Source organism: Alligator sinensis, unplaced genomic scaffold, assembly GCF_000455745.1.
Source record: "Alligator sinensis unplaced genomic scaffold, ASM45574v1 scaffold282_2, whole genome shotgun sequence".
Lineage (NCBI taxonomy): Eukaryota > Metazoa > Chordata > Crocodylia > Alligatoridae > Alligator > Alligator sinensis.
The window spans coordinates 2370612-2392613 of NW_005841879.1; the positions used below are offsets into that span (position 1 = coordinate 2370612).

The following is a 22002-nucleotide window of genomic DNA, read 5'->3' on the forward strand; positions in this document are numbered from 1 at the left end:
GTAGGGTTCTCTTCAATGAAGTTGTTCAAGTGGGATGGCAACATTGGGTTGTGCTGTGCAATAGGTCTCAGAGGATTAGTGACTTCTTGCAACATGGGTGGGGGGTGCTGTTCTGAAATCACAGCATCTACAGCAGGAGAATGTGGCCGGTGGGGAATTGGATTATTAAAAAAAGATTGATTGGGGCCTGCCTGATAGGCAGGGGAAAGCTGTGAAGGTTGTTGAGGCTGCTGGTTCAAATGATTATGCTGCTGGACTATCTGGCTTTGTTGGGGTGGCATTTGGTTTTGCTGTTCAGGCAAATGATTTTGTTGCTGATTTAAGAGGTTTTGCTGCTGTTGCAAAGGATATGGCTGCCTTGGTATCTGGGACAGGTGCTGGTAGTGGCGACTGGGGACTGCATACTGAGTATGGGGAGGGGTGAGATGTAGATTCAGCTGCCTGGGGTTAATATTATCTTTGCGATGAAATTTCGAATTAGGATAACCTATGCTGGAACGCGACTCAGGGCTTCTATTCTGGGAACTTGCTTCTAAGTCAACCTAGAAGAAAAGGATATAAAACTTTTTAAAATTACTTAAGAAAACATCGCTGTAAGTGATGACTGTACTAAAAGTGATTTAACACTGAAGCAAGTGTACAAAACCTCAGTGAAGTGGGAAGAATAAGGTCATCAGAGAACCAAGGTACTGTACATCTTAACATACATTCTTCTCATTATTTATGGGTCTAAAAATATATTCTGCCAATAGTTTTGCTTGGCCTCATCTTGTTTCAATTCTGTTATATTAGTTGGACTATTTTATTAATCTAATTATTGCTATTCTATTAAGTGCAGACTAAGAAATGCACTTAATGTTTCCTCCTTATTCTTCTATATTTAAACTCCACAGTCAGACATTTCCATCATCACATTTCTTTCCATGGCTAGTGTTATTGTAGAGATGAATTACCAGCTGCTTCCTTATGATCGTATCTAATTTAGCTAATTACAGACAACTCAAGTCTTGAGCCTTCCACTTTTACTTCTACGACACAACACTAAATATTTAACAGGAAAAGTCATTTTTTTATCTGCCCATTTAAAATATCTTACATTTTGGAACACTCTTTTATGACTCTCACCTTCAGTCCCCATATTGAAATTCTACAGTCTACTTTCACTATCCTGCTCCTTTCCTCTTCTGAACCCTCGCAACTAGCTGAATTATCTATACTATAGCAAGCTTTTAATGAAATGTCCATTAATTTCTAAACATGTAACAGTCAATAGCATTCTGTGCTATTCCACTATGTGTTGACTTATGATTTAAAGACCAATACAACTTAAAGATAAAAGGGGCTAATCTTGTAAGCCAACAAAATCCAAATGGAAAAGAATGGGACTAATATCATGAGTATGAACTAATAGCATGATAAAGTTTTTAAATTCAGGTTCCAAATTCTTAAAATGTTTCATTCCTCTGGGCAAGGAAAGGATTGGACCTAGTGTCACACAATGACCACCAGTAAAGATCAGTACTGATGGGCTGCAAAATAAAACCTGTCCAATTCTACCAGGATGGAATTGCGGCGTCTGTGATAGTGGCTGGATGTAGGAGGGAAAAAAATGGATGAATCCTTAAAGAACCAAGAAAGATGCATAGTACCCAAAACAGGGAGGAACGTAAAAGGGGAGGAGGGGCGGAACAAAACCAAACAAACCTGTTTGGATTCCACAGGTTTCTTCTCAGGTGTCCGAATTTTATTGATTTCGGGTCCAGTGTTGGTTTCACTTTTACCTAGAAAGTGTTTTACATTGTGCATTATTTTTAAAAAATGTAGAGAAAACAGATTCTCAAGATAAGGCTTGTTATATTCAGGAATAAGTGTATCAGTGTTATCAATATCATATATGCAGTAGACAACAGGCACAAAAACTTAGCATAAATATCTTCCTTAATGTGGTGTTCCTCTTAACGTCCTCTTAACGATGATTAGAAAACAGTGGAAGTAGCTCTTGCAGTTCTACTACTGGACCCGTCAAAAGTTATCACTGGCTTGTCAAACAGAAATATAAATGAGCCAGACAAAAGTAGTAGCCCAGTGACCCTGCACCCAAATAATCTTGGCTATTCTGTTTGGGTGAGCAAGAAGAGTTTACCCTGAGCACCTCTGGTTTTAAAGAAAAATGAGAATACAGAATGATTATGCTAAAAATGTTTCATTTAGCAAAGGCCAACACTAAAAAACATCCACCACTGGAAGGCTGAAGGATGGCACAGCAGTAGTGCTAAAGATGTCATATGCTATTGATAATAAAAAAGAAACAAAAGTAAATAAAACCTTAAAAAGTTAAAATGCAAATCAGCATGTCAGTAGAGGCTGCCACTGTACCTTTAACTTAATTTATTATTAGGAATATTTAACCTAACCAGGTTATTGTACTTCACCAATAGGGGTTATATAGTTGGACAGATAAAAATAAGACACACTTTTTTTAACAGACATTATAATCAATTTTTCCCCTTAATCATCAAAGTTCACGTATAAGAACTGAACATACATTCCCAGCTGATGACTATATTTGAAGCTTAACTCTGAGGATGGAATATATCACAAGTGTTCATATCAAAGTATGTGGTAAGGAAATCCCAAATCTCAACAGCAAAAAGAATTAATGAACAACTGGAAGCTTTTTCTATTCTCGTTTCTAATAAATGAGGTCACGTGAAGACAGGCCAAATCAATCTCAAGTGTATTTTTCAGATAGCGCAAATATATTTTTCAGGGTAACAAAGGGGTAAATAAAGTGTACATACAACTTAAAAATATCCTGGTTTAAACTAGCTTCTGAGGGCTAAGAAAGCTTCTTAGGATACTGTGTGAAAAGAATAATTCAAAAGCACGGTGGGATATATGTAATAGGCATCCTGCTAACAATTATATTTGTGCTTTATGGTTCAGAAACGTGGACTATGTATGCTAGGCACATCAAGAGACTGAACAGCTTCCACATGAGATATCTGTGTAAGATCTGGGAAATAAAGTGAGGCGACAAAATACCAAATATGGAGGCACACTGGACTGACACGCTTCGAACCCACTATCAAAAGGGGAAGTGGAGATGGCCATGTCAGGAGAATGGGAGGAGACTAGATCTCCAAGAATATTTTGAATAGGGAGATTCAAGACAACTCTAGGAAGTGCGGTCTGCCTCTACAGTGGTACCATAGATTTCACAGACATTGGGGCTGGAAGGGACCTTGGAAGATCATCGAGTCCAGCCCCCTGCCCCAGGGGCAGGAAGTCAGCTAGAGTCAAAGGATCCCAGCAAGATAAGCATCCAACCACTTCTTAGAAGAGTCCAGAGTAGGTGTTTGCAGCATCTCTGGAGGGAGCCTCTTCCAGGCCTTGTGGGCTCGGACAGTAAAGAAGTTTTTCCTTATGTCCACCCTAAAACGGTCTTGGAGGAGTTTGTGACCATTGGACATTATCATCCCTTGGGCCGCTCTAGTGAACAGGCGTTCCCCCATATCCTGATACACACCCCTTATATACTTCTGAGACTTAAGTGCTGTGTTCACCCCAAATCCATCCATTCTGCCATGATGTATGCAAAAATGATATGAAGTCATTCAATGTCAGCAGAGAAAGCTGGGAGAATTGCACAGAATCCTGTCTAATTTGGAGGGAACATCTGGCACTGGGTGCAGCACAACATGAAGTGGCTTTGATCCAGAGGATGAAGGAAAGTGAGAAAGAAGACAAGAGCATGCTGTAATCCGGGACTCCAACTCAGACAACACCTGGCTCTGTGACACTTGTAACAAGCGGTGTCACTCCTGAATTGGGCTGGTCAGCCACAAACAGATTCATGAGGTCTCTGGGTAGACCTCATGCGTGTACACCATGATCCAGAGGATCGACGGTTGTCTACATATACTTGTGCTAACACTTATTTCAGCTCATTGCTAACATTTAAGTTTTGCTTTAGAGTTTTGCTCTCTCCAGTAGCATACCAATGACAATATTCTTTTTTCTGTGATGCTTTGATTCATAACCAGAAAAATCTTTTAAGACGTGCTGAATGTGGTAACAAATATTCTGATCAGTCTGGATTTGAAAAAATACAGGACTCTTTACTGTTTCAAAAAACAAAGGACAATTTTTGTTGGTTGTCTCATAGTCTTTTTTAACATTGAACAGATTCAGTTAATTAAGAAAATTCTCAACTCTCTTGAGTAAGTCAGGGAAAGCTGACAACTGTACTGGGGTCAGAAAAGCTACACTAGAACATAATAGAGCAAGGCAAAGCAATCCCAGTAGATAATAAAACTACATAACCTATCAGTTCAAAGAACTACCTGGAAAAGCAATATAGTGAGAAAAATGACAATACGATGCACTCACTAATAAAGAGTCTTTGAAATGTTTTTTGAAAAAGGGTTTAAGACAACAAACAGTCTGTAAAAAATTAGGTTTAAAAGATTAGACAGATTTTTTTTCCTTCTTGCAAAGGAAACAGTCAAGGCTGTTGATGTCATTATCAAAGAAGTATCTTTGAAGATTTTCATATAAAGAAAAATATTTTCAGTATTCAGTAGGTATGAAAAACTCAATTTGAGAATAAAGTTCTTCTAGTCACAGTCAGAACTTTGCAAACCTTACCAAGAAAAATTCTTGATGGACATTATCTTCAGAACTGCTACCTCCTCTAACAAGGTACGACTCAATGGAGCCATATATGCCACTAAATCTCGAAGACAGGGATATGTTACCCAAGTGCAGAATATGGCTTTGGAGCCACCACCTTCTTGTGCTTCTTGCTCATTTTAAAAGATATCACGCACCTTTGAACATTATTTCCCAAGCCATCTATCCAGGAAACAAAGTTAATGGAAAAATGATTTGCTCGCACTGATCATTTAATCAGCAGACTGATTAGTGCTAAAGCCCCTGCTCATTCCCTGATCCCTGCTGCCATAAATTTAAAATAAAAGATCTCTATCCTGCAAGGTGGGAAAAAATGGCATCTGCTATTTCAGTTATTAGAAATGATGATGCTTATGTTACACAATAAAACCTCTAATTATCTGGTTTCTGGGTGACCAACAGAAGAGAAGGAAAAGTCCTGTCAAGAACTTTTCAAAAAATTCATGCGTTCTCCAAGACATCTTTCCGCCAATCAGTCTACCGATGCTCAAGTGACAGAACTATTGAGTCAAATGAGTTTCTCTGGCAATTTTGCTCTCCTTTAAAACCTAGAAAACATACCCGTTAAGATCTGAGCATGTCAGGTTTACCTCTGAAGTTTCTCTCTTTTCATATGACCCGTCACATGTTTATTTCAGGGAACTATTAAGAGTCCAATTAATTTTGCAGTTTCTTTAAAAAGAAATAATCAAGTCTTCTGGTGTGCTGCTATGACAGCTTATATGTCTAGAATCCTTCTCTGATATGCATCTCAGCCCCCAGAGTTCTCAACACATGGATAACTCTACTTTTCAGTATTTAATGAGGCTGGATTTTGCAATGCAGAGCTCTATTGAAAGAGTTACCCTAACAGCACAAATGGATTGAGAGCATCTTTCTGTTTTGCGAGAGGCCTTCTGCATTCAAGTCCAGTTCTACTATGAAACCGGATTCTGTGCAAGTTGCATCATGAGATCCTGTATTTCTCATTTCACAGTGATCCCATGTCAGATTTCTCCATTTGGCCTAAACATTTCATGTTTTATTTTTCTGGAAAGTTCCAGAAAAAAGTAGGCAATAAGATTACTCAGAAAAGTAAAGGAACAAGTTAAAAAATAATCCTAATTGCCTACCCTGCAACTTGACGTAGGATCTGAAGTCAATCTGACTTCTTTTTATAAGTAAATATTCCACAATAAAAAAAAAAATGTATTTTGAAGTTTTTTTAATAATACGAGACAGAAACAATCTAGCTTAGTCTTCCATAACTGTAGAGGAATAAACTTTTTTTGTCACAAAATGAAGCAAGTGTCACTCAAAGAGAAATATTTTATAGATGCTAACATTGTTTTTTCCTTTACACAGTTTTTTTCTGGTCCTACCCACAATACCTGTATCAGGAAAACCTTAAGGGGCAGCCATCATCTTCAACAGACAGCTAAATCACCATAATTTTTTTAAAATGTCATTAAATACTCTTTATCCTGGACATAGAATGACAAACCCCACATCACCTATTTCAGGTTTGGTCACTAATTTTCTACATGCTGCTATAAAATGATTTACACTTTGCATTAGAAAAAAATGGATAATTCAGATTTCATTAACTGGCAGCCCTGCATTCTCAGGATACAGCAATGGGATTATTGCCAATGCTAAAATCATACCCAAAGAAATGAATCCTCACTCTGGTCTATAACCTCTAAGCCAGGGGTGGGCAAAATATGTCCCACAGACTGAACTTTGTCCAGTCCGCAGCGAGTCAGTCGGTCCATCCTGGCCCAGGTGATGTCTGGCCTGTGGCACGTCCCGCCACCCCCTGCACATGCAGCAGGACTGGGATGGCTCCGTAGCTGGATTGCCTTTCTAGGCAGCCCAGGCAGCAGTGGCTCCTTCTGGCTGCCGCTGGCCCCAGCCCTGCAGTACTGCAGGGACCTGCACACACAGGCCCGACCCTGCTCTTGCCCTGGACTCAGCCCAGCAGAGTGGACCAGCTCCACACCAGCCAGAATCCAAGCACTCAGTCCCAATCCTGGCCTGCCCCATGCCTGCTCTGAACTCGCCCACCCACGTCGAGCAGCAGCAGTGATCAGGCAGAAGCTGCTGCTTGGCACTGGGGAAAAAGTCCCTCCCCTTCGCCACTCCCAGGCCCTTCTTGCTGCAGCCACCCAGAACCCATGCCTAGGCTGCCCTGAGGCTCCTCTGCACTGCCACTGCTGCCCCACTGGGCAGCCTGAGGGCAGCGGTGACAGCAGCAGAGAGGAGCCGCAGGGCAGCCCAGGCACAGGCTCCGGGAGGCTGCAGCAAGAAGGACCCAGCAACAGTGAGGCGGGGGGGACTGTTTGTCCCCCATGACGAGCAGCAGCTTCTGCCTAGACGATGCCGCTGCTCAGCATAGGTAGACAGTCTGGAGCAGGCGCAGGGCAGGCTGGGTTCAAGGCTGTGCATGCCAGTCTGGTCCAGCTGGGGCAAGTCCAGAGCAGGGGTGGGGAAGGGGCGAGACAGGAACTGAGCACTGTTGGTGGTGGCTGGGAGGCGCCACAGGGCACCCAGGCTCTGGGCTGTGGGGGATGCTGACCAGCCTGCAGCAGCTCCCCAGAACTGCCTATGTGGCCCATGGGCCCAAATAATTCCCAGCCACTGCTCTTGACCTCGCACAACCTCCCTAGGATTCACATCACAACACAGCCCGCAATTGAAGCTTGAAATCCTACACGATACAAAGGTCAGGTTATTTTATGCAGCATCAAGAATAACCAAAATGAACACATTGGCAAATGTTTTAAAACATATTTCAACTCCGTGTCTGTTTCTGATGATTCACATCACAAATTCTCTATGTCTGCTGATGGTCTCAGGCACTGAATCAGCCCTGCTACATGAGCTACCCTACCAGCCCCCTCAGGAACCGGAGTGATGCACGTCGGCTGGGGATGACATCGAGAACTTTGCCCCAGGGCTACCCACTTCTACGGGTAAACAGGAATGACAAGATACTTTTGCTGTCATCTTCTGTGTTGTTCAGGAACACTTAAATTCACTTTTCAAAGAACACATTTTTCACAACACAACAATTAAACACAAAACATGGTCACTGAACCAACAGTCACCTGCTGGGGGATTTCAAAAAAGACTCAACAACTCACCATTTCGATTTTGTTCATGTTGCTCTTTGTCCTGATGCTGAAGTGACTGCTGCTGTTGCCCTATACTAACTGGAGAATGATGTCCCAGCCCATAAGGTATTGGAGAGCCACGGCCATGTGCCTGTAACAGGTTCATATTATACGCCATAGCTGCTTGATGAGAAATAATTCGAGGGTCAACTGCAAACCTACCCTGATATCCTGTCCATGGTACCTGTGGAATTAAAAAGAAAAGTAGATGCAAGAAATTAATGAGTCTTAAAAGAAATGTATGGCCTCATCTACAAATACTGTGGCATCACCAAGAAGCACTTCTTCATATTAGTGATAATATGATCGTGATGCACATGTGAGTGGTGGCAGTGTCAGGAAAAGAAAACAACATGATCAGCAAGGGCAAATGCAACAGGAGTTGAAGAAGAGTGAGATAAGGCAACAACCAGGGCTATGTGGGGTAGAAATGGTGGTAGTGACCGGGCAGGAGAAAGACGAGAGTCTCCAAGATCCCTGCCTTCTTGTTTCAATGACTTTCAAGAAAAGATTTCATAGATTTCATAGACATTAGGGCTGGAAGGGACCTCAGAAGATCATCGAGTCCAGCCCCCTGCCCAAAGGGCAGGAAGTCAGCCGGGTTCATAGGATCCCAGCAAGATGAGCATCCAGTTTGCTCTTGAAGGTGTTCAATGTGGGCGCTTGAACCACCTCCGGTGGCAGGCTGTTCCAGACCTTGGGGGCTCGGACAGTAAAGAAATTCTTCCTTATGTCCAGCCTGAAACGGTCTTGTAGTAGTTTATGACCATTCGACCTAGTCGTCATCCCTTGGGGCGCTCTGGTGAACAAACATTCCCCCAGATGCTGGTGGTCACCCCTGATAAACTTGTAGGTGGCCATCAGATCACCCCTGAGCCTGCGCTTTTCCAGGCTAAAGAGCCCCAGGGCTCTCAGCCTGTCATCGTAGGGTCTGCTTCCCTGACCTCTGATCATGCGCGTGGCTCTTCTCTGGACTCTCTCAAGCTTCTCCACATCCTTTTTGAATTGTGGAGCTCAAAACTGGACGCAGTACTCCAGCTGCGGCCTCACTAAGGCCGAGTACAGGGGGAGAATGACGTCCCGGGATTTGCTTGAGAAGCATCTATGGATGCAAGCCAGCGTTCTGGTCGCTTTACTAGCCGCCGCATCGCATTGCAGGCTCGTGTTCATCTTGTGGTCAATGATGACCCCCAAGTCTCTTTCTTGCATAGTGTTGGCCAACATAGCACTGCCGAGCCTATAAGGATGCTGCGGGTTTTTCTTCCCAAGGTGGAGAACCTTGCATTTATCGGCGTTGAACACCATCAGATTCTCGTCCGCCCACTTGCTGAGCCTGTCCAGGTCAGCCTGGATCACCCGCCTGTCTTCTGGTGTGGATGCTTTTCCCCAAAGTTTGGTGTCATCAGTGAACTTGGCCAGTCCACTTCTGACTCCAGTGTCCACATCATTAATGAAGATGTTGAACAGTATGGGTCCAAGGACAGAGCCTTGGGGGACACCACTAGTCACAGGACACCACGATGAGTGACTTCCATCAATTACTACCCTCTGGGTCTGACCCCGGAGCCAGTTTTCCAGCCAGTGGATCGTGGAGGACCCAAGGCGACAATTGGCCAGTTTCTCTAAGAGGTGATTATGGGAAACCAGGTCAAAGGCTTTTTTGAACTCAAGAAGAGAGAAAGGACTAGTGAATGAACAATCTGTCGTATCAGATAGGGCTGTATTTTTTCCTTTCTTGTAACAGTAATAGAAGCAGATACAATTAAATGAAATATATATGAAAGGTAGGTTAACACACCTTTACTGCATATATTCAAGAATGGATTAGACAATGGACTAGTATGTATACCTAACATGTGCTCTGAATGTCATATGTACAGAGCTGTCTATGAAGCAGATAAAGAATCAAAAAGGATTCCTTGGGTTAACTACCTAAATGCCTACTCTTGCAGTGCACAATGAGGATCAGACTCACAAAACACCCCAATGAGACTGCGGGAGCTCTGGAGGGGTCAGAAAGTCAACCCATGTATTGCATGTTGTATAATGAGGACCTTTGAATCTTTGCTACTGGACATGTTTTATTTACTACAGGTTCTTTTCCTATATATTTGAAATATAATTCTGAAAGCAAGAACCAAGGGTGTTCAGAATATTTTGCATTTGGTTCCTCAGTCTGAAAAGGAAGACAACTCTAAATCAAATTAGCTCAAGTTTACCTACCAGGGAAGTTTATTAAAAGGAGGCAAATATATGAATAAGAATATAATGAATAATCATCAGTGCTTAGCCTGACAAATCATTCTTAACTGGTGACAACCTCCGCATTTTTTTACCACAAGTATGAAAACCGCCCTAAACAAAACACAAAGGCTTTTTTATCTTACATGAGCACAATCATGGTATTATATTTTAATAAGCTATCTCAGTCATTGTTTTAAACATAGCTTCCTCCAAGTATTCATTAATTTTTTAAAAATTTGCCCTTAAAAATGCATTTCAAACTTTAGCTCTGGGCTATGAGGTTGCTGGAGTAATGTCTGTGCAATACCAAACTACCTCCTGCAAACTTCTTTATAAAATATCTCATTAGTACCTGGACCTTCAAACTTAATCATTTAAAAGTCTGTCCCCAGGGAAGGTGAGCCCCAAAATAAAGACATTTCATATATATCTTTTGATTAGAGCAACATAACAAATGTATTATGCCCCGGCCGTAAAACAGAAAAATATTTAAATTATGCTAGTTTGATATTAATAAAAAGTGAGTAAGCATGACAAAGATACAGCGGCTGGCCTTCTCACTGCATTTAAATTTAACCATCAAATGCAGATTCTGCTAACCCAGTAAAAAAACAAATTTATTTGAGCTAGTGAATGGAAATCAGTGGTCTTACTACATAAAAAGGGAGAAGACTATATAGTTGCTAGATGATCCAGGCAGACGCAATTGAAACCAGAGATCTATAGCAAGCCCATGAATTGGGTTTCTATAAAGAACTCTTGCAACTATTTATAAAGTTAACTACAGTAGATCTTCAGGGGATAAACCCAACAGTTTATTCATGTTAGTTCACAACATTATTTTTTGTAATCCTGGCCTCTTTTTTCTTATTTCTCCCTATGGTTTGTGACTCTTAACTCTAGATTTCAAAATCTGTCTAGATCAGGGACTAGGTTTTCCATTTGTATAGTGAGGTCTTTAACACATGGCTACCTATAGCCACAGTTGCTGCAAATAATGAATAACTCTGCAAGGCATTCTTGAAACCTAGCAGAATCCAAAAGTATAAAGGACTTTCATTGTAAGTAACTTTTTCCATGCCAAGAAATTCACCTAAATTTCCAGTATCTTATGGGGAGCAACAGAAAGAAAACTGATTCTTACTTAAAAAAATAAAATAAAAACCAAAAAAAAACAATAACCATGCAGAAGACCTATGGAGGTAGCAATGTGATCAACAATGGAACAAGACATGTAATTTTAGTTCCAGGAGATTGTTTTGATCTGATTAACTGGACAGTTAACTGCTTGTAATTCAGTTTTTAAGTTCTGATGTTTTCAGTATCTAAGGCTATGATGGGCTTGAATCATCCTCTGTTGTCTAGGATGACAACTTCATAAGGTGTCCTAGTCATAAAGTAACAGCTCTGAGGAAAATTAGATAATTTCTTATAAGGATCCAGAGGAGAGAGACATAAGCTGCCATTATATTTATTTTTATGGCAACCTGGGGTATGTATATGAAGTTTCACAGAAGTAGATCTGAAAATCAGACCTATACATAGCTCATAGGAAACACCAGCAACTCAGATCCACCAGCAATCTCAGATTTTCAATCAAATTTTCCATCATAAGAGGTCTTTTTTCAAGTATTTTACTATTCAACGTTCAGACATGTGCAATTTTAGCCTTGCCTATTGAAGATGCTCTAAAGCAAACAATGGTATTAAATAACACAAAGATTATTTCTTAAAGTTCAGTAAAAATCCTGGGGTAAGCATTTAGGGCCTAGCCCTGATTTCATATCATTTCTATTCCGATTTCACTGCCCTTACTGTCTCCTGACTTATGCCAGGAAAAAAGGAAATCAGAATAGGCCTCAGATTATATGAAGAGAACAGTTTTATAACTGTAAGTACTAACAAAGTCGTATTTCCTTAACTTGCTAAAAGGCAACCAGGCAAACTTATTATAATTTTTATACAGCATTATTCAAACTTTGTTTAAATCTCATCACCTTTTCCTTCAGTTATTCATGGCTATAAAACTATGATGCAAAAACATAAACAAATTAGTTTCTGATTTGCTAAATTAATACAAAGGGTAGGTAGTATTTGTCACAACCCAAGGGTGTGATTTTGTGTGTGCGCGCTTCGGCACTGCTAAATTATTTCCCACCACGAGGAGCTTTCTTTGCAGGGTGCATTTCTCAGTTGCAAAGAGAAAACCCCAGTGCAAAGGAGTTCCCGCCACCCGCATGCAAATTTGTGTCCCACTATTGGCCAGTTCTAAATTATTCCCACGTGGCGGCTAGCGATTGGCTTGCTAGCCGTATAAGAGGCTTGAGCGGTTTCCGCCCAAGTTGGAGGACTCCACAACCATCTCGTGGAGGAGGAGGACTTCACGTCTCGTGAAGAACTCTAAGCGCTGCGGAGCCTAACGGACCCACCGCGTGCCTTAAGAAGGCTATAGGGGTCTGATCAACCTCTGGCCTGTCCCCGTCGCCGAGCGCGATCCCTTGACGAACCCCTTCCCTGCACGCTTGTTCCACGGAGCCTAGCAAGCTTCGTGTGTGTGCGTATCCAGAGCTCTGTCCGAGTTATTTCAAGAGGCTCGAGTTTTCTGCGGGTCTTGTTCGAGTTGTGGAGCCTAGCAAACTCCACGTGTCTGTCTGTAACTGCAACGTAAGCAAGTTTTTCCTGCCTGCACCGCAACTATCTACGGTGTAAGTAAAATAATCTTTAATCAACCGCTACGCGTCCGTGCCTAATTCTAGTCCGCCGGCCTGCATTCCCCGACCCGCGTGCCAGGGCTGCTGGCCACAGCCCGCCGCGCACCCCCGAGGGCCTCAGACCGCTCCCGGCCCGCACAGTATTGTAATGTGTTTTAAAAATGAATTATGAAAGGAGAACTACAAATGATTTAGTAAATCGTTCTCTGAATTAGTGAATCCAAGCAATTTGGGAAAGGCTGTACATACTTTTGCTTTTCTTTAAGAAGGCTGGTTTGCGCTATTGTTCAATTAACCAGCCTTACCTTTGGAAATATGAAATAAAGGTAGGTTCCATGACAGTAGGTTTTGTGGTATAATGGACTACTGATGTGATTTATAATAAAGATGAAGATGTTTATCTGTACAACACTTACCTCAACATATAAGCCACTCTAACACTCCCATCCCTCCACAAATTTAATTTATACTTTGGAAACCACACTATTCCGAAAACTTGTGTTCACCAAAAAATTCCAACAACATTTGCATTCTCCTAAAAAGGGCAAATATCTCATTCTCACCATCTGCATTCACTTGGAACACAGGTAAAACCTCAGTTGGCTTCAATATAAAAAGTCATTCAGGCTGCAGAAAACATTCTGAAGCTTTTGTACCTTGATGGTCAACAGCAGAACCATTCCTAGCCAAGAAAACTTGACTGAGTATTTAAGGCACTGACACATTTCAAGAGCTAATCTTGCTATTCATTCTTACCTGTGTAAGAAAAGGAAAAAAGAAAGCAAATGCTTACAGGCAAAGGCACTGACATGACCATATTTCCTCCATAGACAGCAGGTACATAAAGAATGCTCGTCCCAGTGTGAGGGTCTATCCTTTGAACAGGGCTTGGAGATTTCCCCAGATTGGGGTGAGGTCCAAGAGGCGGAGGGGGAGGAGTATATGCTCTGATAGGATTTCCAATGAGGACAGAAGGATTGGGTTGAACTGAAAAACAAAGAAGAAAGAAATCCAAAAAGAAGTTAATATGACGCAGTCCAATTACTTATTTTTTCTCCTTCTTTTCCTTCATCAATAAAGTCCCCCTTTACAAAAATCATAGGCCAAATCTTCATATAGAAAATGATACAGACAGAGAAAGCAATGGTCTAAATTAAACAGCCATTCCAGAATTGGTTTTTTTGGTTTTTTTGTTGTGTTTTTTTTTTTTTTTTTTAGCCTCAGAAAACTTCTGGAAGTTGTAGAAAGCCAGTGGGGAGTATAAAGGGTAGAAGCTCCAGAGTGAGCATCATTCATAAAGTTCTTCCTAAAATGCAGATATGTTGGCTTAGTTCCCAAGTTAGCAGTGTAACCTGCAAACACTGCAACACCATGCTCCAGAATCATTTCTCTATGCTCTTAATTGGGACTAGAAATGCTTTTGGAATTTAAAAAATGCATTTAAATCATGGCAAGCTATCGGGCCTGAATATCCTAGTTCAATAACCCAGTTGGAACACAATAGGATTCAATATATGCAGGTAAATCCCAGATATGTTATAAAGCAATTAGCGGACTATTGTAATAAACCACTACCTTTCTAGCATGGTCCTTTTTCTAATGCAGATGTCCTTAAATGCTTTCAAGCTACCACCTCCAGTCTAATGGAATCTAGAATAGGGTTTTGCAAGTCAAATTTCAAACTCACAATCATTTTCTTATGTCAGGGTAACTGTAGCAGAACCACACCAGCCAGCACCAGCTATGTGGTGAAACAAGGTATTTGGGTTCAGAAGTCAGTGGAAGAAATGCCTGTAATGGGACAGCCTAGGAGTTACCTGATGTTGACCTGAAGTATACCAAGATTGCCTGCTCCCTGAAAATCACACAGCAAGGACAAATATAACAGACCTGATTCTCAGTTCTTGTACATTAGGATCAGTCTAAATCACTGGAATCACACTGGGTAAGGAAGAATCAGATGTAGCTTCCTCATGAAAGCATTAGATACTTACCAATTCCATCGGTTTGAAAATGATCGTTCTGGTTATGATGATGACCCTTGCCCTTTAAGGGGAAAAAAAATCAAAATGACTCCCAGATGTAAATACTAATGGAAAAAGAACAATAAGAGAGTCCTTTATATCAACTCAATAATATTCAAGTTAAATGAAACACAAAGGGGAGGCTGGAAGAACCAGCAAATAGGCACTGACATTTTCTTGACTGTTTAATTTATTGCACCCTGCACCAGTCTGATTTCTCTAGTTCACTCCTTTTTTCGCCCGGAATGACGCCCAAATCAAAATAAAAGGTTTACCTGAGTCTAATGGGCCAGCCAATGGAATACAAGGGAGTGATATAACTACCATCCTATCCTGCCATCTTTGACTTCCCAGCCTGAATTATGAAGTAACCATTAACGGCTAAGTCAGTTGTGGGTCTGGAACCTTAACTGCTTCACTGACACACCTGATAGTGTTAAGCACCTTTTCACACTGCCCTTGGCCCATCCTTCAGTGGACTCATCTTCATTCATTACCAGTCCGGCTGAGCTGCAATGAGCCTTCCTCAGGTTCTCCTTCTTACCCCCTTGTTACCGTTTCCCCATCTGGTGGTGGTTCTAATTTTCACCCAGTTCCTAACCATCTCTTCATTCCTTTGGCAGCCCCCAAAGGCTCTCCCTTCCAATGAGGATTGCTAGTAGAACATAGGCCCATCCGATTTCTGTGTTCCAGCCCAAGTACCCTGTCTGATGGCATTCCTCACTTTTCCTTCACTCCTTCCTGGTCTTTGCACTCTGCCTTCAAGGCATTTTCTTGTGCTTGTCTTGGGACTTCTCTTCCCTAGTCCACCAGAGCAACTCCACTGAGGTCTGTCACATAAAGGACACTTCAGCCCCCCTGAGCTAAACCTGTAACCTCCCTTCTTTATTGTTGGGCACTAGCACCAACGTTCTTCCCTCACTAACAGCTCACAGGCTAGGGACAGACATTACATATAAACCAGTTTAAGTGATCAGAAACTGGTTTAACCCTGTAACAGAACAGATTAAACCAGTTTGAAAATGACTGAAACCGGTTTGAGATAAACCTGGATCAATGTAGTATCAGACTTAACTGATTTGGCTCAAACCGGTTTATGCAATGTCTCTCCCAGACCCCTTGCTGGTTTAAGTTAAACCAGATTCCCCCAGCATCCCGGCATGCTCTCTGGGCTGGCAGGGCTCTCTGCTCCACAGAAGGGCTGGCCCCTCCCCTCTGCTCCCTGGCTGCAGCTCCAGCAGAGACTGGCAGGCACAGCAGGGTCTGCCCGGCTTCCTCCTGCTCTCCCCATCCCTTCACCACTCCCTGCTAAGCAGGGATCACCCATCCCCTCTGTCTTACACAGACACCCCAGCATTAGGCAGCAGACCACATGCTGGCGACAGTCCGTGCTGTGGCAGACAGCAGTTGGAGCTAATCAACCGCTCAGCTGGTATTGTCCCTCCATTCCTTCTTTGTTTAAGAAGAGCCTGAATTAATGAGATGGGCTGTTTGTTTTTTGATGGGATGTTAAATGTTGATAACAGAGCTGATAAATGCTCTGTTACCCAGGGGCAGGGGGAACCCCTCCCTAGTCTTGCCGGGACCTGGCCAGGCCCCACCTCAGCTCAGCCCTGTGGAAGGGCAGGGTGGGCTGCTCTAGCACCCCCTGGCTTCTAGCCTGAGCCACTGCAGGCATGTGCCTGCATGTCTGGGATGCCTGTACAGTTACAAACAGATTTAGCCTAACCAGGTTAGACTAACCTGCAAAGACTGAATCAATTCAGGCTCAGGCTTTTGAATGTCTGCCCCTAGCCATAAAGTCTAGTTAAGAACTCTAGTCAGCTGCAGCCAGTTCCTAATTCCAAAAACGTAACAGCTTACTTCTACGCCCTGGGTAGCAGCAGAGACCATTTGGCAGCTATGACAGCTAATATTTGTGCCCTCTCTCCAAGGTGGTGCTTGAGGCTGCTGCCCCATTCACTCCCTTAGTAACACTATTGCCTAATCCACATCAGGACTTCTATTCTCTGTAGCAGCAGACAGTCTGTCTACCACCTCAGATAGTCTTTAATTGCTGGACTTCCTGACTCAAATCCAACACCCCTTTACTAGTCAGGGCTAACTGAGCAGGACTGGTTAATCTTGGGCCTGCTGGCACTTCTCAGGGCAGGCCACTATGTTGCACCAGCCTTTCTTATTTGCCATTCCAACCATGACTAAAGACAGCATACTCAAATTGCATTGTTCCTTAGCTTGAAGTATTACTATTCCTCCAAGGCTAGGAGGTCTGATATTAGTTGCTTTAGACGAATTGGGAACATTCTGTCTTTCAAAAGTGCCCCTACTTACCTCTAAGACCTTAAAATATGGTGTTTGTAAATAGGTTCTCTGGGAAGGCTGTAAAACTTCTTTTATTCTTCATGTTAAAGCTTAAGACTAAAGATAGGACTTTTTGGTTTGTTTTGCTAATATTGACTGAAACTCTTTAAATCTATACAGACTGGATAAAAGAATAAGCTTTTCAATGTTTATACAGGGGCACAAAGAAAGGAACTAGTTAAAATCTTAATTTATTATAACCTGCTCCTCTGCATGTGTGCATGCGTGCATAAATACCAAGCATCTGGTCCTTGAAAGAGACTGCAAAACTCTCCAACTCTGGACTCTCCAGAGGCCATGGGACCTAAGTTCACAACTCTGATAGTTATTGTTTACATATACCATATTTTCAGCTTTGATAGTTGATTTTAAGCTAGTCTGACTTCGTTTGTACACATTACATTTACATTTAGCTGAAGGGGATTTTTGATTATATATTCCAAGAACATGTATAATAAGGACTAAGGATTGTTTGTTTAATCTTTGCAACAAAAATAATTGTAAAAACAGAAAGGCAGTTGTTTGCATAGGGAGAATGAACAAATAGGGAATGTGCTTGCAAAAGCCCTATAGAAGTCTGCTAAATGCAAATAATGTAGTAAAGCAATCATTTTAGGAACTAACTGTAAAATTCTATATGATCAACTTAAACATGGTTCAAAGAGATGGCAGAAAGCAGTGCTAATATAATCTCTTTGCTCTTCTTTTCATGTACTATCCAAAATATACATCACATTTTATATGCATTGTAAAAATATTTCCCAATTCATTGTAGTTTAATGTGTCAAGTTTGACACATCTCATGTTACTGTTCTGAGCTTTCACACAGGGTGGGGAAGCTATGTGCGAGTGGTGGGTCAGCCAAAAGCAGCACAATATTTTCACATGTCACACTGCAAGCATTGAAGACAAGTATGGTACTAGGTACTCTGACTGATGATGACCTGAGATCTGCGCGGCTATCCTCAGCTAATAAGGCAGACCGTCTTTCGCAAACCATACCTGTTTGCTTATCTTTAGCCTCTGGATATCTGATGTCTAGATAGGCTATATTATCCTATCTGGAGGCCAACCTAATACTCCTACATTTATATGAGCATTACAGCACCCACTGGCAAAAACACTTAAGTGTTTAAAAATCAAGACACAAGAATATGCTCAAAGTTAAGCATGTTCTTAGGTCCTTTTCTGAACACAAATGTCTTTTTAAACCAGGATCAAAATATAATCACAATTTCAACATAATCTTTTTAACCTATCTAGGCTGCAAAACTTTACTTGTTCAATAGATAAGTCTAGGCAGTTTTCCAGTAGCGTGAGCAAATTATTCAGTTGTCTGGGTACACATACAGGTGGATTTGACAATTGTTGACTTATGCATAAAAAAAGATTAAAGTGCACTGTCATATTAGCCTGTCAATTTTACAATTTTGTTATCCATATTGTTTGAACATAAAATAGTTTCTTTATTTAACTGCAGAATCTAAAGATAATGAACAGTAAAGCACAATTTAGGCAAGATTAACAATCACTCACGGCTTACATAACGTTCCATTGTTACATCTGGTTATGCTGTCAGCTGGTAGCAAGTAGTGTGTGTGGCTGCCTATGAAAGCTCTGACCTACCTAGTATACTTAATACACTTGGTACGAATTGATTTGTAAGGATTTTTTTTGACAATCTGAATTGTAGATGTTGGACACATAGATGTGAAAAGTCATCTTGCCTGAGTGTCGCTTCTGCACACAATGGCCTCACTCGGCTGACTGTTTTTTTGTTTGTCTGTTCGTTTTTTACAGTGTAGTTCTAGTCTGTATAATGACTGTAAATGGTACTGTGAAAATCCATGGCTATTGTCTCTCAAACTGTGGATCAAACGTATATGTGCGACACCCCCCCCTCCAACCAGAAAACCAAGCTAACTCCTTACAGAACAGTACAGCTGGGGACTGTCCTTCCAATTCCCGCAGGGGTGGAACTGTACCAGCCTCAGTTCTCTAGCCTTCTTTCTACTAATAATGAATGCTATAATTAATAAAGCCTTAAAATCGATCGGCACTCATAACTGGCTTTTAAAACCTCACTATACAAAGAAAATTTGTTACTTATCTTGCTTCTTTCTATGTTTGAGTTTTATCTGTTCGCTTTTCTCCTGTCATCCCAGGTGATAACTGTCAACTATGTTCAGATAGAAGAGCTCTTATTACAGCAATGTAGGTGGTATAAAGAGTTTCAGATCGTAGGTTGAAATTAAACTGCTGGCAGTTTGAAAATGTATCTTTTGACTTGTACATTATCTGTGCTTAGCTTAAAAGTCACTGTGAGGAAAAAGATAATATGGAACAAATCTCCCCCAAAAGACTTGCACTCTCTTTTTCTAAAAACTATGGCTGCATCTTTAAACATGTATCTTTTGTTTTTGAGAACCAAGATTATTATATATACTATGCAATTACAAATATTTCAAATTTCACCAACTAATTAAAATCAACCATAGTAAATCTTTCTACTGGTGAAAGAGCAGTAATAGTCCTTTAAAGTGAACCACAATTTGGGAATATTTAGGTTTTTTTATAAGCCTAATGTTTCAGTGCACCATTAGGAGTTTTAAAGAGCTGTATTTTCTTTCAAGGAGCAATGGATCTTAAGAAATAAATGAAAACTTAATTGTGGAGACATGTTTTCAAATGACTGTGAAAAACGAAGCTTTCCTATTGGTGTAATCAAATAAAATAAAAAAAAATCTGTAGTAAAAACAGAATTAAGTTGAAAATTCAGTTAAATGTTAACCTGTAAAAAAATACAAAAGCTGTAAAAAAATTTCCTTTCTTCTTTCTTGTACAATGAGATTTTTCACACAGCTGACAAACCATTTTTTAATTAAACTGTAAACACAAATTGATTAAAACAGTATATCTTAGTAATGCCTCATGACAGCTAAATGTAGAATTTAATATTATTTTTCATGAGCTCAATTAAGTGGAGAACATACGCTTCCACCATTCAAATACATTGCTCTTGGGGTGATAACTGCATCCTTATTTCAACAAAGAACATTTTCTAGTTATATATAGGATCATAGGAAAGCAGGGCCAAAAGGGACCTCACACGATCATCTAGTCCAAGCCCTGCTCAAGCCAAGATCACTTTGACACTAAAGAAATTTGGCCTTTTAAAGGACAGCAATACTCCATAATTACTCATGCTCAGTAATTATTGCACTGCAATATATTTTTAAGGCCAGCTGGGACCACTGTGATCTTCTAGTCTGTCTTCCTGCATAATGTAGGCCACCAAATTTTTCCAAGTAACTCTTGCGTCAAGTCTGGGAACATTCAGTCGATGTCTCATTGTCTTCTAACAGCTACCTGCTGTCACTTGGACTAGTGACTCCTGATCACTATTGCTGGGCCACAGCCTTACATCCAGTCCAAGCCCATTTGCAGCAACAAAATTTCTATGGTGCTTATGACCCTACTCAGAAATGTCATGAGCACAAGAGAAGTTGCAACCCCTAGTTTGGGAATCACTGACTTGGACAATAAGCTCTTTGGGGACATGGGTCCTAATGCTTGGTCTGCATTTGTAGAGTGCCTACCATACTAGGGCCTGGATCCAAAATGCTGTAGTTAAATTAGGGTATATCTTTTAGTAAGAAATGGGACCTTTCCAAACCCAAGCAGCTGCTAAACAAATTCTACAATATAATTAGGTTCTTTTGAAATTCTTAAAAGCCCTTCAGCAGCTGTTTCCTGCTGGATATCTCAGTATGTGTGGAACCAATTTTAAAACAACACCTACCCCAATAAACCGTTTATTTCGTTTCTCACCAAATATTTCTACATTCGCTTCCTTCTGACAAACCTAATTACCAGTAAAACTTTACCTTGGGTGGCGATTGCTGCTGTTTGTTGGTATTTGCTGAATGCTGCTGTCGAAGAGCCCGAGGAATAAATTCAGGAGCTAGTGGATTCAACACGTAAGTTTTCTTTAACTCCAAAGCCTCCAACTGAGCCTTGATCTGTTCAAATGTGATACCATGGAGACTTTCGTTCTCGTGACATAGGGCAATAAACCTCTCCCAAAATTTCCTATGGAAGCCAGTTTAAAGAACAATGAAAAAAGTAAGATTTAGAAGGGGTAGGTGACAGTTAACAGCTCTATACAGATAAGTAAACTTTATATTTTCCTGCACCCTCATCTTATTCCTTGTGCTTCCAATCCTGCAATACTGTGGCTTGACCCATAATGGGCTAATTGAGGCCCCCCTACTATGTATAGTGGTCATACGAGTCTGTCTATACAGATCAGATCACAGCACTGAGCCTATGACAAACTTTTTTTAGTCTCATGTCTACGTCAGCTTAAAAATGGAAATCTCTCATTTGAAAAATAAGATTAATATGCCAAAATATGGAGCATAAAACTAAGACCTTTCTGGAAAGCATTAACATTACATTTGCAATAAACCAAACACACTATTAAAACTCCAAATTACAGAAATAGGATTTGGCTCCCAATACTAGCGGATCACAGAAGATCCTGGATATTGGGAAATCAGAGGATTCCGGCATTATCTCTGCAGAGGTCCTGTATCATCAGAACCATTCATACAGACCAGTTTTACAACACAGGGGAATGAAACGGACAAATCATAGGTGATAGATTAGGGACTAACAAATCCACCAAAACCCTGTGCAGTTGAGCCAGGAATACTAAGATACTACTTCATCAGTGACTTAGATGAGGGGGTGAAAAGCACCTTGTTCAAATTCGCAGATGACACTAAGATGTGGGGAGAAGTGGGCACG

The 22002-nt window shown here is 41.1% G+C and overlaps 1 protein-coding gene across 1 annotated transcript in view; it reads right to left on the bottom strand.

Annotated features, from left to right (window-relative positions):
* HELZ (helicase with zinc finger) overlaps window positions 1–22002 on the bottom strand; it is a 152983-nt gene that overhangs the window by 33337 nt on the left and 97644 nt on the right. Inside the window, 6 exon segments of the mRNA XM_025196269.1 lie at window positions 1–542; window positions 1705–1781; window positions 7821–8034; window positions 13599–13792; window positions 14800–14851; window positions 21078–21282. The exon segment at window positions 1–542 is cut by the window's left edge and continues 28 nt beyond it. Coding sequence (XP_025052054.1) covers window positions 1–542; window positions 1705–1781; window positions 7821–8034; window positions 13599–13792; window positions 14800–14851; window positions 21078–21282 — 1284 coding nt within the window.